Below are 18,789 nucleotides of genomic sequence, written 5' to 3' on the forward strand. Positions count from 1 at the left end.
ATTCTATTCATTACTGTGACAAGTAGTTCCTTAAAGAAATGTTAAATGTTAGCAAAAAAGTTATATATTTCCTTTGAAAAATAATTAGTTTAGAACTATATTGTCCTTTTTCAATTTTGGATACTGTTCACTGAAGTTGAATTAATGCTGAAATAAAAAAGTATCTTTGTTCTGGTTCTCTTCACCTTACCTGAAACCAATCTAGCTTCCTTTAAAATAATGTCAGTTTCTACATTTCCCTTCTCCAAGTCTGGGAAACTATTCCACAGGCACTGGCTCGCTTCCAGTACCTTACACAAGTCATTAGTTATATTGTGAACAATATAACAGTGAATGTTGGCACATTGTTGGGTGATGCATTAAAAGTACTGAGGAGATTTTTAAAACAAAAAGCCCATCCCCTTTCTGTAGACCTCACTCACCCCATTTAAATTTCTCAACCGTGTATCACTTTTAACTTAAAATTAAATAAATGCTTAACATTCAGATACAGTATTGTCTGTGTTTACTTCAAGTTAGCTGATCAATGAATGCCTTTGTACTAAATAGAATATTTTTGCCCCAAATAAAAAGCACCCCACCCTTTCAATCATCTTTCTAGAATTTATTTGATAATTAGATAATTATTTGGGGAGGACAAGTTTGCAGGAAAGCGCAAGGGAGTGGGATTGAATTGGATAGCTCTTCTCAAAGATCCAGCACAGACACGGTGGGCCGAATGGCCTCCTTCTATGGTGTATAATTCTATGAAATCCTCACAATGTGATCTACTGACCTCCCGATGTGATCCACAAATTCATATACAGTGCAATGTTTTTCAGTATCCAACTGCTGGCAAACTTTCTAATTGTCATAACAGCTCTTAATTATTTTCAATTGAATAGCAGTGTAACGACCAGCCAGAGTTGCTTTTTAAAACTGTCTGGCTTCCTGTGTAATGCACTGAAGTGATGTCAGTGGCAATCTGGAAGCAGGACCAGCAGCTATTTGTTTTGCGGACCCGATATAACAGTGAATAATGTTATGAATGTTAAAAACCTTGTTATAAGGGGAGCACTTTGCACAATTGTCAAAGGTGAAGAGGAGGAGCTCTAATCAAATATACTCAAATTTATATGCAATGAATTCCAGCTTCCAACTGCTGGTACGCTTTCTAATGGAAATAACAGCACTTTTCAAATATTTGAAATAATTGTAAGTACAACATAGTACAATGACCTGTCAAGAATTGCTTTTTAAAATTGACTGAACAGAATCCGACAGCACCAATGCTGTGCCACTACTACTTTCAGGTCATCTCTATCTGTGACAAACTTCCAATTTCTGAAAATCTGCATTATATTTACACTTGCTCAAATGATTTTTTAAAATTAGGCTTAGCAGAGAAGATGGTTACCTAGTGCCTACATAACAACAAACATTTATACAGCGCCCCTCACTCAAGGTATCGTCTAAGAGCGCCTGCAACACAAGCGCAACCTACATGAAGTGATGTACGCAGCAATTTTAAAACTCAGATATTGCCCATTTTGGGAGTTTGAAGCATGATTTTCAAAAAATGCTGTTTAACAAAGGAAATTGATTTTCCTCAATTTGGAGAAAATTGAGAAAAAAATCACAAATACCAATTTATGGATGCAAAATCAGGAACTGGCAAGCTTAATTATATTGCATGTTTGTGTCACCAAATGTGGAGTGAAGTTGAAGCATAAGAAGCTTGTTATGGAAAAAAACAATAGGTATGGGACTTTTAACAAATTTGCAGGATGCCCATGTTCTAATATTCTAATATTTCTTACAACTGTTCTATAAATAAACAGAGTAGGAACCAATATCACATGATGCTGATGTTCCATTTGGAAATGAATCCACATTGGTAAACATGCACAAGGCAATAAATAACAGCTGACTGATACACAGCATGGCCTTGGAAAACTATCAAGGGAGTTCCATTTAGAAGGCAATAGTGTAACCAGTGATGATCTGTTGAGGACTACAGATCCAACATAAGATACATATAGCTATTTCACAGCAACATCATTCTATCAAAATATATGCAAAAATTTTTAAACTGACAATATGGAATAATATGGATAGAATCAAACAACATTCTGTAGAAGAAGCCTGCTACAGGGACAAAAGTCAATTCAGCTTTGTCAGATGAGGTCATAACCAAGCTTAAATTAAATAGGTTGGGTTCGGATTTCTTAAAATTCGTAAACAGATTTTTGTGTTCAACAAGTAGGAAATTCTAATAGATGATCAGCCTGCACACAGTTCTTCAGATGAACCGGTTACTAATTGCCAAAAGAAACATAGGGGAGATAAGAATTTTTTTTTATGCAGAGAGTTGTTACGATCTGGAATGCACTGCCTGAAAGGGTGAAGGAAGCAGATTTCGAAAGGAAATTGGATATATACACAACAACAAAATTACATTTATATAGCTCCTTTCATGTCGGGAGGACGTCTCAAGGTGCTGGACTGTCAGAGTTTTGGACCTGAGCTGGGAGTCGGGATCGGGGAGGGTAGAGTAGGGGGGAAAAGGAGGGAAGCAAGGGAGGGGGCGAGGCAGAGGGGCTGCAGGATGGAGTCCCAGAGGGTAGGGGCAGAAGGCCTGCCTGCCAATGGTGGGGCAAGCGGGGCGGCTGGGGGGGGGGGGGAGACATGAAGCAGGCTGGAGCTTGCTGAGTGGAGGGAGTGGGCAGGATTGTAGGGGATTAGGAGGTCACAGAGATCGGGGGGAGCAAGGCCATGGAGGACTTTGAACATGAGGACCAGGATCTTGAACTGTATCCTCTGTGTGATGGGAAGCCAGCGGAGCCGGGCGAGGATGGGGGTGATAGGGTCATGGAGCCTAATGCAAGAGAGGACACGAGCTGCAGAGATCCGGATGATCTGCAGCTTATGAAGGGAGGAGTTGGGGAGTTTGCATAGTCGAGCCTCATTGTAATGAAAGCATGTATGAGGGTTTCGGCAGCCTGAGGTGTGAGACAGTGGCGGAGCCGGGCGATGTTGCTGAGGTGGGGGAAGGCAGAGCGGGTCACGGCACAGATGTGGGGTAGAAAGGACATTTGAGGGTCAAACAAGACACCAAGATTTCAGACTGGCTTAGTAAGGTGGAGTGTGCAACCATGGATGGTGATACTGTCAGCGCCTGAGGTGAGGAGGTGCTGACAGGAGCCAATCAGGAGAGCCTCGGTCTTGTTGACGTTCAACTGTAGAAAGATATCTCTTATCCAGGACTTGATGTCTGACAGACATTCTGTCAGGACAGCAGTGGTCCTGGAGTCAAGGGTGGAGGCAGAGAGATAGAGTTGGGTGTCATCCGCATACATGTGGAATTTGACCCCATGTCTGCAGATGATGTCACCAAGAGAGAGAGTATATAGATATTGAAGAGGACGGGACCAAGGACAGAGCCCTGAGCAGCGCCACATGAGACGGTGCGGGGGCTAGAGGAGAAACTTTGTGGAGATGAAGTGGAGGTGGTGTGAGAGGTACGATCTGAACCAGTCAAGGACAGAGCCGTGAAGTTTGAGGTGAGAGGTGGTGGATGAGGATAGAGTGGTCGACGGTATCAAAGGCAGCAGAGGGGTCAAGGAGGACGAGAAAGCAGAGAAGTTGATTGCAGATAGACAGAATGTCATTTTGACCAGGGCCATTTCTGTGGTGTGGGCAGCACAGAAACCTGATTGAAGGGGTTTGTGAAGGGAGTGGCGGGAGAGGAAGGATTGAAGCAATAATTTGTTCCAGGACCTTGGAGGGGAAAGGGAGGTTGGAGATAGGGCGGTAGTTTCAGAGTAGAGATGGTCCAGGGAGGGTATTTTTTAAATTTTTTTTAAGGATAGGAGTGATGACGGCCGTTTTTAATGGGGTGGGAACAGTACCAGTGAACAGGGAGAGGTTTATGATGTTCTCTATATACTTGAAAAGAAAAAAATTGCAAGGCTATGGAAAAAGAGCAGGGGAGTGGCAGTAATTAGATAGCTCTTTCAAATCGCCAGCATAGGCACGATGGGCCAAATGGCCTCCTTCTGGGCTGTAGGATTCTACGTTGGGCACGTATCCTAACTCGACATTCCCGTTTACCTCGTATTAAGCAGGACCCCAGTTGTTAGTTGATTGGCGGATAGCTTTCCAGGGGTAATAATCCCCTCAAAAAAAAAAAGAATAATTTGGCCATTCAATCCATAACTGTTTGTGGGGAAACTGCTGCATTTCAATTCACTTTACAGTATATTCTGCGAAGCTCTTTGAGATGTCTCAAAGACACGACAAGGCACTATATCAAATGCAAGGATTAATAAATAATAATTCTAATTCAGCATTTGTAGTTAATCACATCTGGGAATGGAAGTGCATGCCTCTGGGTCACCTATGGTCACTTTGTAATCTGAAACAAGGCCCTTTTTTCTCATTCTAATGATCTTGTTAGTGAACAAGGATTTTGGTAAAACTTAATTATGGTGTCCTTTTTCTTAAAATGTGCGGGTTAGAATTAAAAGGGGATTAATATTTGTAGCAACACCAACAACAGTTAGGCTATACATTTTGTTACTTTTTTTCTTAGTTGCAACATGGAAGTTTTGAAAATCATTAAATGTACAACAAATTAAAACTAGAATGTGCAGAGTAATTAACAGATGGTGCTTTAGTGCAAAGCTCCAAAGAGTTTAAATCGTTTAACAGCCTTTTATGTGTTGCAAACTAGAATTCATTTTTGTATTAAACTTCAAAAGTAGAGTGCTTTCACGATTATCAAATGTGCACAATAATCATATTCACATACTCCAGCTTTGTCAGCTTTAGATACCAACAAACACAGATTTACTTTGGCAACTTTTTGAAATGTTAAGGATTTGTTTTAAATGGTCTTCATTTAGCAGAGTTCTTTCACAAGCAACAATTGTATCCCTTGAATTCAACTCCACAATGATTTTGTTGGTTTCATAGAGGAGTATTATTTTATTTCAAGTCCTCCCAAAGAACACTTTGTTACCATTTGTAATGCTTGTATTCAGTTTCTAACAGACAGAAATAACATTTAAACTAAAATGAATTAATGGAATACAAAGCCTCCAGCTAGATACAGTGGGAGTTATTCTGTTGCGTTCACTAAGTGTGGTAAATTATCAAACTGTTCTGCTTCAAATGACCAGTTTAGTAAATTAAATCAGTTCATAATTATTAGTGCAACATCCCAAAGTTGACTTTAAAATCATAATTAAATAGAGTAGAAAATGTGTTTGTTATTTATAACCATTCAGTGACAATGAGTTAAAAACTTGGCAAGTGCAGCATTGTGTTATTGGATTAATAATCACAGAATAGCATTAGACTTGGTCTTGAGTAATTATAAAAATAAAGCAGTTGTGCTTCTTCACTCCATTTTTGAACACCGTGACTACTTGAAGTTTTAGCCAACTTTTGCTTTACTTACTTACTTTTACTTGTTTGGGATAATCATTGTTTGGGATAATCATTGCCTCTGAGCAGAATCAGAGCAGATGACCTAAAAATCCTGCCATTGGTAGTAGATTGCTGTTGGCTTCAAGTAGCCCCAGGGCCCTTTGAATGGATCTATTAGTCATGCTTATCCTCACTGTGACAGAGGATATCTACTCTAACCTTTACATATTGGGGTCAAAAAATAAGTCTAAATGAAGAAATTCCTTAAGCTTTAATTTTGCATGTGACATACCCAGAAATGCAGGTGGCATTAACCATCCCCTGCAAAATTCCTAATGCCAGCTTCTTGCAGCAAAGCTGCTCATTAGTCCTCCAGCTTGCGGCTTCTGATTGCAAGCTAGCGAGTTTGCAGCTTTCAAGTTTTAGGAAAGCCACAATCCATTAACCCACAGCTGAAAGCTGTGTGGCAAAAGACAAATGCTGCAAGGTGTTCGGCGAGGGGGGGGGTGTACATCCAGATAGGCTGTATTCACTATTAAAGAAGTCTCTTCATTTAGACCATTTCTCTGACCTTGTTTTTTCCTTCGTCCCATGAAATCCAGGAGCCACAAAATCCAAAGCTATTTACTCAGTGTATAGGCATTTTGTGTGGGTTACAACAGTTAGTTGTACTATATGTAACTCCAAAATAAAGACAACGATAAACATGTATCCAATTTCCACCCATATATCCTTTAACTTGACTTATTCAAGAATCATCAATAGGAACAAATATTAGTCAAATTTTATTTTATTATTCAGTACTAAAGCACAGTCATCTCAAGCTTGGGTTACACAGAAAGATATTTTTAGCACATCACATCACAAAGTAAACTTTATAGATCTAATTATTATTTGCATTCACCATTCTTTAATTCTTTTTATCATCATAAAGATTACTTAAAATACGTTTATGAAGTGAGAAATGCTTCTGTTTTCACCTTCACTCTAAAATCAACTTTCAGTAAAAACAACATTAACCAGTCTTTACCTAACTTTTTGACCCAACACAAATCCTCCTGTATCTGATACTATGAATTTCACCCACCTCTGGTTCTCTTCTCTCATCTGCTGAAGGTAGCTTAAGCTCTCGGCCTTGATCATCATTGGGGTTGAAAAGGTAAATGTAGTCTGAGGAGTAACTAACAAGAATTTCCTGTCCATCATTACTGTAACAGAGCGAAGTCACGCGACAAGACTTGTTAGTGAGATGGGGCGGTACAAATCTTGCACACATTCCAGTAGTTGATCGAGCATTATAACTCCCTACAAAGAAAAAAAAGAGTCCATTGTAGAATATTGAATATATTACTGGAAAACAACAGTGTTAATAGTTACTCCATGAAATGAGGCCCATGGTCAACATGAAACCTTTTTTCGTCCCGTGTCTGACATTCTTCCACAATTCTCATATAAAGCTACAAGTATAACACTTCCAGAACCACTGATAGTTTGAAATTAACCATATAAAATACAAACATTATTTTAAGAGTGTAATCAGATAGGAACAAACGTTTAAGTGGGTTGTCATTAAGGCTGGAGATTATCTGAAGGCCTGTGGCCCCATCCTTTTAAAGCACACAATTCTCTGGGACATCTATCGTTGCTTAAATTCATCATATAAAACCTGCACATCCCTGCTGCAAGCATTCCAGCAAACTTATATATGGGTCAAAGAATTCAATCATATCAGATTACAATTCAAACCTATAATTACATTTCAGCTGTTTGTGAAGGTAAATATGTTCACTATGATTCTGAATGACAAGTTCAAATCCCAAATACCTGTAGCTCTTGTGCCAAGCATTCTCCGATCATATATTCTCACAGAACTATCTGAGCAGCCAACAGACAAGTAATATGGCACCAAGGGACAGATAGCGATGGAAGTAGCAGCACGGCGACAATTGATTAGAATGTCCTGTTTACAAAAGAAGAAAAAGGTTTTTGGGAGATTGAGACAATTTGTATTGGAATTTTCAATCATTTTAGTGCTTTAATGATGCCTCCTACACATGCTGGAAGTTTTATTTTGAATACAGGTTTATGATCAGACTACAATCATCAAACAAAAAAGCCTTGCTCTCTAATTTAAAAACTGTAAGCTTGTTTAATAATTTCACATCCTGACCAGAAAGCCAGAATAACATCCAGAGCGCTTACAATTAAAATTGATGTTTTCTTTCAATTAAAAAAGGTCCTCAATACCTTATTTTTTTGTAAGGAAGATGCTGTATTCACCCAGGAAACTGCTCTTTACGTTTAGGCAAATAACTGACCAAATCATTTGTAAACTACATTATCAAGCATACTAAATATGTGCAAACTATTTATAACTTACATCTTTGCAATTTTCTTTCGTACAGCTCGTCTTCATTCTCACATCAAACCATCTAACCGTACCATCCTCGCCACATGACAGAAATGTATAAGGGTCATTTGGTACGGTCATGATCTAGAAACAAAGGCTTTTATTACTGAATAATCAAGCATTACATTTTTAATGATTTTTTAAAAATATAAGGTTCCTTATAACTTGTAATCTACAACATTAAAATAAAACTTTGGTTTAGCCTTAAGTTCTGAGTATTAAAATCTAGTTTCATTAGCCAGTGTTCTTTGTTAGCCAAACATGAGACAACAATTGAAAATTTGCAGTACCATGTTTAATTGTTTCAATGATACCACTGCATTCCCCAGCCTCATTAACACACATTGTCTGAGTTGGAGAACTTTCCAGACAGTAAAAAGCATCACCCTAGATTACGAATCAAAGATCTTTTCAGCATGTGGTTATCTTCACCTGTAAATTAACATTACCTCATAGGCTGTTCCATAGTGGCAGTTAAACTGACATTGTCTATTTGCTTCTACATCTAGCTCTATGTTGGTATAAAATATGACACCATCTCCTGAGCAGGAAATAATCTGTTTGTCATTGGTGTGTGGGAGAAATTTTGCACTAAAAATGTTTGCTCGATGTCCTGAGCGTATAGTTGAAATAACCTGAAACAAGAAAAAGAAAAACAATAGTATCAAACAACTAGAAAAAATATCTTCAGGCAAATTGAACAATACTGAATTTATAGATTTGATATGGTAGCTCTACATTCTGCCCTACTCCAAAAGAGGTTGAGCCACAGCAACCAAGCCCCTATATTCTGGAACACACAACCACTAAAACCACCACTTTGTTACACTTTTCCCTGCATCCAACAATATCCTTAGAACCCATCTCTTTCACAGTGCTTTCAGTGACTTCTAAATTCCTGCCCTTTGCCCACCGCTTCAATTGTTAAGCACTTTGGGGACATTATCTTATGTGCACGGTACTTATAATGCAATTTGTTATTATTGCAGTTAGTACTTTACAATTCCGAGTAGCTGATTAAATGGTTCTAGCTAAGATTTGGAAACAGATTACTGCCCATCATCTTAGTAACAGGAGTGCAGATACAGGCAAAGAAATGGAGACCGTTTTGCGAATATATTGGAATGAACTATGAAGCTTTTCTGGCAAAAGTATTATGGAGAGAAGGCTTTTAAAAGAACTACTCTTTTTTTGATTAACTAGGTGTCTGACAAATGTAAAAACCCACCACCATGCTTAAAAGTATCCAAACAAAACAGAATTCCACATATCTGACCTACACTTGGAAATTCCCATGTATTGGAAAGGAATGCGTATTCTCTTCCTGGTGGGATGCATGCTGCTTGCCTAATTCTGAAGAGAATCATGATCTAATTAAATGGCAGAATAAGCTTGAATGGCTGAATGACCTACTCCTGTTCCTATGTAGGCGAAGGCTGGCAAGAGCCAAGGCTTAGGAACCTCAAAGTATATGTTGGGATACTGCTAGAGTCTAACCAGCTAAAACCACATTGCCAATGAAAGTACCGTCTGGCTAGCTTTCCCGCTGCTTGTCCAGCTAGAACCACCCTACCAATAAGCGTTTTGGCTTGCAGGGTTAACTTATGCTCAAGCATAAGAAACTATTGGCAATCCCTTTAGACTATTTAACTGCTCTTCCTTAAAGACTATTTTGATAGTGTATTCTGATGTACGTTTGCATGTGAAAACTTCTTCGAACAAGGCTAACTACTTTTTTTCTTCCTGTACTTGACACAAAGTAAATTAATTTATAAAAAATACACTATGGAAACAAAGGTGCAGTAGTGAGGGATGATGTAATGGCAATTTGTTTCCAGCAAGTCGAGGCAGCCAAACACTGCGATCTGCAGTGTAGTTTTGCATCACTGCATCTTGATATTTGCTTAAACTGCGCTTCTGCTTGGACTATAACTTCACTTACCTTTCTGCTATATGGATTTGTTATTACTAGGTTGGTATCATCAGATCCTGATAGAATATATTCTCCTGTATCATTCCAGCAAATTGTATTTACCTTTTGCAAAAAGGAACACAAAAACAATTTTGAGTTGAAAATACAACAATGGAATTTTAGCCAACAGTTTACCTAATGAGAATATTCAACAAGAATAATATTATTGATACTAAAAGATTAATAAAATTAGTTGTCTTATTGAGAGTAGACTAAACATGATATTTAAAGACTCCACTATAACTTCAGCACAAAATAAATATGGAATAGGATAGATTTTTAAAATCAGATTACTAACTAAAAAAATTAGATTTAAAATCAGAAATTGATAACATTTTACAGACAGACTGATCTTTCTCCACTTCTATCCTTTGTCCATCTCAAACAAATTGCTCCCCACTGGCCATCAATACAGCCAAACAAATTGTCTGCTGCCTTGGAGAGCGACAAAAGACCACTCTAGATAGGACAATTACACTAGCTGAATGGGCTCACAGCTGTTTATGAAACCAATCCCAGCAAACACCATTAGAAATAGTAATGTAAGTTCGGGTAATAAAATTCAAGTTCAACTACTCTCTATTAGATATTCAAACAGCTATATGATGTTATCCTGATCATTATAGTTCTCAGAGGCGATTAATTTGTTTTTAGAATGTAAAAGTAAATGTTAACTACTGTACTTAGTGCACGGCAGAATGGGGGTGGGGATAGATAAAATTACAGATGCTCATAATTATGTAATTAAGAACCCAATGAAAAACACCTCCACATTGCTCCCAAAAGCTGAATTTAAAATTTACAATGAAATTCTGTTTCTGTGAAACAAAGTGATACAACTACCCCCTCCACAAGCACACACTCTTCAGACATAGGAATTCACTTTATGGATCTTTATTAGTTACAATGCATAGAGCAAGTATAGCATTTATTGGTGATCAGAGACTAAAATAATTTTATAAACCTGGGGTTGCAGACTCTTCATCTAATTGTTTTCTTCATATTGTGTTGAACATCACATTTCTGGTATGGGTTTAGAAATTGTGGCTGGCTAAGGTAACGCATGTGTGGATAAACGTTTTTGACAGACCCCAAAATGCATTTATTTTCATAATGCTCCATTAAATGAAATTCTACTTCAGTCAAAAGAAATGCTTCAGTGAAGGCCATAAACAAAATAAGTCCATTTTGCATCAGCAATATTGAGTCAGGAAGACAAACAGTGTTTCTACCAAACGTATGGTACTATTGGATTTCAGCGATTATGTTTTGAACAGAAGCAAAGCTACTTCAAACACATTAATCAAGCTGCCACACAACCTTCATACAGAAAAAAGGCTTGTATTGTGTCACTGTCCTCCCATACCAGGAGAAGTTGTAATTTGGATCAGATTCTTTATGTTCCATTTTTGGAACTCATTTTTAAATGCAGCTTTTAGGTATTGGGTGATGCAGTCCTTAATAAATTCAGCCTGTGAAAAATACTGTAGTGTGTACTTTGATTTTCATTAGCACAGCAAGTTTCAGTTTGGCACTTTTCACAAGCTGAAATCTTACAGATTCAGAAAGGATTAGAAGTTCAGTAGACAGACGATCTGAGATGGTTAGCAATGTGGTTGGTTTGTCCTAAGCAGTTACTTCATTAGCCTTTATGAAGGCCGATTATGTGAAACCATACAAAATGTTATTGCTAATTAAATATTCTAATATTTACTGAAATGACTCACTGAAAATCTAGTTAATAAATGTCTCAATTAAAATTGCATTGTGTGTTTTACAGTACAATGCCCTATTGATGCACTACGAAAATCTCAACTGGTTCAAAATGAACCCTTAGCGTGATACAAACGTGTTTAAATAGAAACGAAAAAGAAAATGCTCAGTTACCAAAATATCTGTGGGGTCTAATTTGGGGGAACTGATCAAACAATTTGAAAATGTAGACTCCTACACAGTCCCATTAGCATCTAATGCTCTGCCAGGCTGAGACTTCATTTCCAACTTCTTTGAAGTCTCAGCCTGGTGCAGTGGTAACACTAAATGCCTCTTTGTCAGAAGGGTGCGGGTTCAAGCTTGACATTAGGACTTGGAATCACAGTCTAGGCTGACACTCCAGTGCAATCCTGGGGATGTGTCGGAAGTGCCATCCTTTGGATAAGATGTGAGACATAGGTCCCATCTGCCTGTTGAGGTGGATGTTAAGGATCCCATGGCACTATTCAAAAAGAGAACTGAGTTTGACTTGTGACCTGGACAACAATCCCTCAAAATAAAATTGGTCACTCACTCCCTGGCTGTATATGGGACATTGTTGTGTTCACCTTGCTGCCACGTTTCACCCACAAAATAGTCAATCCACTTTACAGTATATACTGTGAAGCACTCTGAGACATCTCAATGATGTGATAAGGTGCTATATTAATTGCAAGGATTATTGCAAGTCGGATAGGTGGCATCCTCGGATTCTAGCACAAGTTAAGTGATGTAGATCACCACTAACAGTTTGAAAATGACATAGTTCAAAAAATACTCACACAACCATCATGCACACTCAATTTTGCTTCAAGTTTTAGCCTTTGGATGAATTCTCTTCTTCCTGTAGGGAGAACAATTACAGTTAAGATGAGGATAACATGTAGTATTTAGAGAAATATAGGAGAAATAACAAATACAATGAGTGTAGCATTCTGAAACAAAGGTTGAACAATGTCTAATAAAGAATTGAATAAAAACAAGAATACTGGAAATCAGATATACAAACTGAAAATGTTGGACATATGCAGTTATTTCGGAGTTTCAGCTGTTTTCTGACCATGAACTTTTCCTTGTTCTCAATACCTCCAGGACGCTACCCCCGTAAAGGGCACTATATAAATGCAAGTTGTTTTATATAAATGCAAGTTGCGACTTATGTTGAGTTTTACTATAATGTGAAGCAGAATAAATTCACGCTATCGCGACTTATCTCCTGGTTTCTGGAAGTGTTAAAGCTTTGGCTTATTACATTAATGACTTTCTGCCAGAAAACATCAAGTTACCATTTAATTCTGAAGATTATCATCAGTCATGAACAAAAGCTAATGTTCATAGGTAATCAGATATGATCTTACGAGCTAATTATTCATCCACAGCAGGCAATCGAGGATGTGATGCAATGTTTCTTCTAATGGCTATTTCAGGTTAAAACAGAATCACCATTTTAATTTAACTGTCTTGTACCATAACAATTCCATTAAGAACCCTTCTTAAGCTTATTTTGGAACTGTGGAGAAAAACTAACACTTTCAAATTATTTGAATACTGAGCAGCAGATATGGATGCATCAATATTGAATTAACCAAAACAACTCAGTAAAAATGCATAAAGCTAATTTAGTTATAAGCACGCTGAGATGCTGCCCCGCGTGAAGGGATTTACATAAATACAAGTTGTTGCATATAGCAAATATTTGTACCCTTGGGGTTTTAAATGCTTTTTTCCCCACAATAAAAGTATATTAGAATTACAATATATTTTTACATCCGTAATATCATTGTAGAGCACAGATTTATGTATGTTGGTGCTTCTAATTATCTGAATGCATAATACTGTAAATAATAATTATTAAATAATAATAATAATTATTATTATTAATAATTATTATTATTAATAATAATAAGTCTGAATTCAACAAACAAGATACCTGGATTACATGGTTGCTTGATTCTATTTCTAGCTTTCTCTTATCCCACGTGCATTTTTATGATCGATGTCCCTATACTGAAGTAATATGTACTACCAAAATGTTTTCCCTATCATCAGTCTGCAAATTTTCCATTGGTTCTTTTGACATCATTCAAGAATATAGCATCAATAGTGTTAGGTGTAAGAAAAATACCAGATCAAATAGCTAAATCATTAGCGTTCTCAGCAGTTCTCCAGTTACAAGATCAACGTATCATGATGAAGGAGTACGGTGAAGACTAATATTGTATTCTAGTGGATAAACCACAAAATAAATCCAAAAACAACTTCTAATCTTATTGCAGTAAGAGTTATTAAGTAAAAGGGTTAAACCTCAATCACTCCAATAAAAATTATGAGACCAAGCACAGCTTGAAAACATTTCACCAGATGTCAGGTCTTTCCCTCCCACTGCAGTTCAGTAAATTTGATCTGAGACTTCCAAGAATTGCATTCAAAAATGAAGAAATACGTTTGAAATGACGAAAATCACAAAAGCATCTGACGTTCAATTTGATTTTCATAAGATTAAATTAATCTGTAGCACGTGACTAATATGGAAAGAAACCAATGACCTTCTTTTCAGCAGCAATGCCAGCTGTCCTCCTACTGGACTCAGATTTGTACAGTGCATGCACATATATTCACAGTACTTAACATTGCTCTAGGCTGATCTATTGTGACAACTGTGGAACAACAGATTCCACATTTAGGCGTTGTATTCAACTCCCAATCCATTTGGAAATATTTAATGGATCAATATAGATTTTATAGGAGTTAAGAAGGGATATTATTCAATATATCCTTTCCCAGTGAGAGCAATTTAGTACCATCCAATCCCCATCATTAATCCAATTTTTCTCAAGTGCTGCATTGTGGAACTATTTTTATTGCTACAATCTACAAAAAAAAACTTTTTGCATTTGACATAGTGGCCTTCACGTTGGGAGGCTGTCTCAAACTTGTCATAGAATTTATTGTAAAGTGTAGTGACTACTTTGTAGGCAAATGCAACAGAGGTAAAGTGAATAAGGAGAAAGACGGAAAGAAGTAAAGCTGGTCAAGAAAACAAGGGCTCACTTAAAAAAGCAGAGGCAACAGTGGCACATACATGATAATATTGCAATAATTATTATTACAATAATAAAAATAATGGCTGGATCCTTCAATGTTGAAAATACATTTCCACAAAACAGGTTTGGATATAGTAGTATGTGAAATGAGTGCTACTTTACAGAAGCACAAAACATGAATACATTGTGTGTGTGCGCAGGCGGCATAACAAAATAGTGTCTTGACCCTATGTTAACTTTTAAAACAAATACTGTTATCATGTGATATTACTTCAAGTATCACAAAAGTATATAATGCTCAGGGTTTTCTATTGTGTTAAGACAGCAACTCTTACTACAATGTGCAATATTTGTTTTTCTATTTCTTGCATTAAAACAATCTCTTACTCCAATGTGCAATTATGTTCAATTGTACCTGTAAGGAATTGCCAGCAATATGATGTTGTGCTCTATTTTAAAGATAATCTATGTAGGTCATGAAAAGATAACGGCTGCAGAGAGAAGCTCCAGAGAGCCACAGAGATTGGCCCAAAAATTTAAAAAAGGAAAGGCCAAGCATTTCTCAACAGGGAGGGAGAGTAAGGGAAAAGACCAGCCTCCTTGGCACAGCAGTTAGACAGACACAGATCTAGAAAGGGGGAGGGGGGGGCATGACCTCTGTCACTACTTTGTTGCAGAATAAATACCATGCATAACTTTTTGGGCGCTCAATTAGGTTTTTTTTAAATATGTTTTATCAACGATAGGAGATCCCCAAATATATGCCCACAACACTTCCCTTGCAAGACCTTTCAAATGAGGTATAAATCATATCTCTACATCAATCATTAATTGCATTCTTAGCAGACAGACATTACATCGTTATTAGTGTAATATAAGACTAATGCATTATAAGACTAATGCATGTTTTACTGTATTAACATTTTAATGGGATTGAAAAAGTAAACCCAGATTAATACAGCAGGATGCAACAAGACAGTAGAACAAGAGGATGTAGGTTTAGAAGTTTTAAGGGCAATTTAGGGACAGATACCAGGAAGTTTATCTTTATTCAGAGGGCTTGGAACAGGCAGCCGAGAAAGGTGATAGAGGCCAGGATACTGGACTCATTTAAAAAAACGCTTGATGCAGTGATGGGGGTACAGTATTGTTGTATCTTTCTGCGTTGTATGATTCTAAATAGCTGATTCTAAATGGAGTCCTGTAGCTCAGTGGTTAGAGCACTCACTTTGCAAGTGAGACACCAGGTTCAATTCCAGGCAGGTCAGGGCGAAACCTTGGGCAAGTTTCCTTACTCCACACACCTAATAATAAATCCCTCCAAACCCAAACAATAATAAATTGGTCATTTTCAATCCACGACTGTTTGTGGTTCACTGCTGTGCGCAATTGGCTGACGTGTTTTGCCCACAAATATAGACAATTCACTTTACAGTCTATTCTGTGAAGCGATTTGAGACGTCGAGAAGACGTGAAAAGCACTATATCAAATGCAAGGATTATTATTATTACAGTAGGGTTTGTGTTTTGGAGAGATGAGATAAGATGAGTCTTTCAACCAAATCAAGGTTATGAAGAACCATATTTATGATGCACTTTAATTTCAGCCTAAATGTGGGTGAATAAACATTTTTTAAAAAATCACTTTACCCTGGTGGAAGTATAATTATTTCTGCATAATATTATGAAAGGCACTAAATTGATTATAAGGTTTATATTTTTTATTAGTAAATAACCAAGGAATATTCTTGCTATCATTTTTTTTCATGCACATGAGAGTTCTGCATGCAACTGAGAGCACATCAGAAAAAAACAAATTAAGTTTAATTTGTATTTCAGTTAAAGACCAGGAAATGGAGGCCTGGAAAATCCGATTGCCTTTGCCAAACATCAGCATAAAAATGTGAATGCTCATACGTCGTTAAAATAAATCACTTCAGCTTTACCAAGATCCATTTCTTAATTTTCTAATATTTTTGAAAACAGTATGAATGCTTATCTCAACTAAAACAAGAATCAAGATATACTGTCTCTTTCCCAGTATGTTTTTCTCCTATTTTCATGGAAAAAGTGTAAGCCAATTGATCATAAGAAAAGTATTTAAATATAGTCTGATCTTTGCTCAGAGAATGTTTTAAAAGTAAAATAAGTATTAGATTTTGAATAAAAAAGGCCAGACAGCTTTATATTCAAATCTCACCAATTAATCAATCAGCTATTTAATTTAAAGAAATGATTACAAAAAGATTGTTGCTTACAATGGATCTCTAGAACAATTCACTATCTTGCAAAATTTCAAACAAAGTATTTTCATACACATAATTCTACTGTTATTTGCACCATGAAACAAATGCGGGTATTAGAATAAAAGTAAGAGGCAGCATAGTAATTGTAGATCAAGTAATCAAAACTACAGTGGGGAACAGTTCTAACAAAAAAACTGAACAAAATACCTCAATCAAAACAATTCCCCACATTAATTACTAAAAATATACAGCACTGGAAATTTATGGAATACCTAAATAATTCTACTGTTCCCCTTTATGTGTACTATCTTGATTTAATCATAAAGTGTTCTTGGCAGTCCATGCTTTTAAAGACCAGAGACAAAGCAAACAGTCATCTGGCCTGAAATAAGAATGCAGGACCTGGTATGTTCCCTATCATGGCTATGCAGTCAACTGTCTACTGCCCTCTGTGTATCCCCCATTAAAATAGGTCTGCTATCACCTTATTGCTTTTTATGACGCACATCCTATATAGAGGTTACATCAAACACTATAGTCACTCTTTCCTTCCCATTCTAGCAAAACATTGAGAGAAATGTTTATGCCAGGTTACAGACATAAAAATGCTTACTCATAAAATTATTTGAAGAGGCGAGGGAACATAAAATGTTAATGAAAGCTGGAGAAAAAATGTGCAGACTTAGTTTTCTTTTTCTCAATTATGCACTCACAAAATTGATCTGGGCAAAGAAGGCTCTTCGGCCCATACAATCTCATTCTTCCAGAACACCTACTATTGTCTCCCTCCCCCCACCCCTCTCCATCAAGCTGTTTTCTGAACTAGTCCAGTGCCCTGGCCTTTACCATCTTTCCTGGCAACCTGTTCCAGTTGTCGGGATAAAGAAACATTTCCTGGTATCTGCCCTAAAATTGCCCATTACAATGCTAAACCTGTTTCCTCTTGTTCTAGCACTGCCTTAAGCACCCTGAAATATTAATCTGGGTTTACTTTTTCAATACCTTTCAATTTTTATACATCTCTTTGAGGTCCCCTCAACTAAAGCAGTCAATTCACTTTATAGTATATTCTGTGAAGCGCTTTGAGACGTCTAGAAGATGTGAAAAGCGCTATATCAAATGCAAGGATTATTATTATTAAGCTCCCGAGCTTGCCTAATTATTGCTCAACGCTCATTCCTCTAATACGAAGGATCATTCTCATCATTTTCTTCACAATTTCAATCCTATGCTCAGTTAGATTACAAAGTTTGTTTTGATTCGCTGCAGTTTTTGTGGCAAAACTCAATTTTCAAGAGGCAAATCCACCAGTCCTCACCCTTCACTCTTATCACTGCTCGTGTGCACTGCTTGCACTACACTAACAGAAGCTAATAAAGTCTTCAGTCACCACCTCCTTGTTCTCTGGAACTTTCTTCTAAATTCCCTTTGCTTTTCTACTTTTCTCCAGGCTTTTAAAAACTTCTTGAAGATAATGTTTTCTCTTGCCTTGGTTTACCTCTAAATTGTTCCAACTTTTTCTATGGTATCCCCTAAATTTAGCAATAAGCAATTGAGGAACAATTGAGGTTTCCTTTATACAAATAGATATACTGTATATAAATATACATTTTTTGTTTCTTCTTCATTTGCTTCACATTGGTTGTGGTAAAACTCAGCTAACTGTAGCCCATATTAAGTCCAAAAATTAATATTGAAAAGTTTCTCAATTTAAAAGTTCTGTGTGGCTCATTAGATAATTCTTAAGACTTCCTAAAACTTTTAGAGAAATGGCTTTACATGTGAATATCTCAAAAATAGCCCTGCATTTGGCACCTAGAGTAGTCACTCACACATTATATTGCAAATTCGCAAAGCTTTTTTTTAATAAAAAAACTGATTTGGAGCTTGTAATTCAATTGTGGAAATCGAAATCATTTCATCAGCTGCTCTACAATTAATTTGTATGTATAA

The 18,789-nt window shown here is 36.9% G+C and overlaps 1 protein-coding gene across 5 annotated transcripts in view; it reads right to left on the minus strand.

Annotated features, from left to right (window-relative positions):
- The window catches only part of dcaf6 (ddb1 and cul4 associated factor 6), a 63,183-nt gene that overhangs the window by 40,091 nt on the left and 4,303 nt on the right, over positions 1-18,789 (minus strand). For all 5 annotated transcript variants that reach the window (XM_007901764.2, XM_007901782.2, XM_007901792.2 and 2 more), the window contains exons 2-7: positions 12,329-12,390; positions 9,765-9,857; positions 8,272-8,457; positions 7,793-7,906; positions 7,237-7,372; positions 6,500-6,717 (exon numbers count right to left, since the gene is read on the minus strand). In XM_007901764.2, the coding sequence (XP_007899955.1) occupies positions 6,500-6,717; positions 7,237-7,372; positions 7,793-7,906; positions 8,272-8,457; positions 9,765-9,857; positions 12,329-12,390 (809 nt within the window). The remainder of the gene's footprint in view (positions 1-6,499; positions 6,718-7,236; positions 7,373-7,792; positions 7,907-8,271; positions 8,458-9,764; positions 9,858-12,328; positions 12,391-18,789) is intronic.

Source organism: Callorhinchus milii, unplaced genomic scaffold, assembly GCF_018977255.1.
Source record: "Callorhinchus milii isolate IMCB2004 unplaced genomic scaffold, IMCB_Cmil_1.0 Scaffold4, whole genome shotgun sequence".
In the NCBI taxonomy this organism is placed as follows: domain Eukaryota; kingdom Metazoa; phylum Chordata; class Chondrichthyes; order Chimaeriformes; family Callorhinchidae; genus Callorhinchus; species Callorhinchus milii.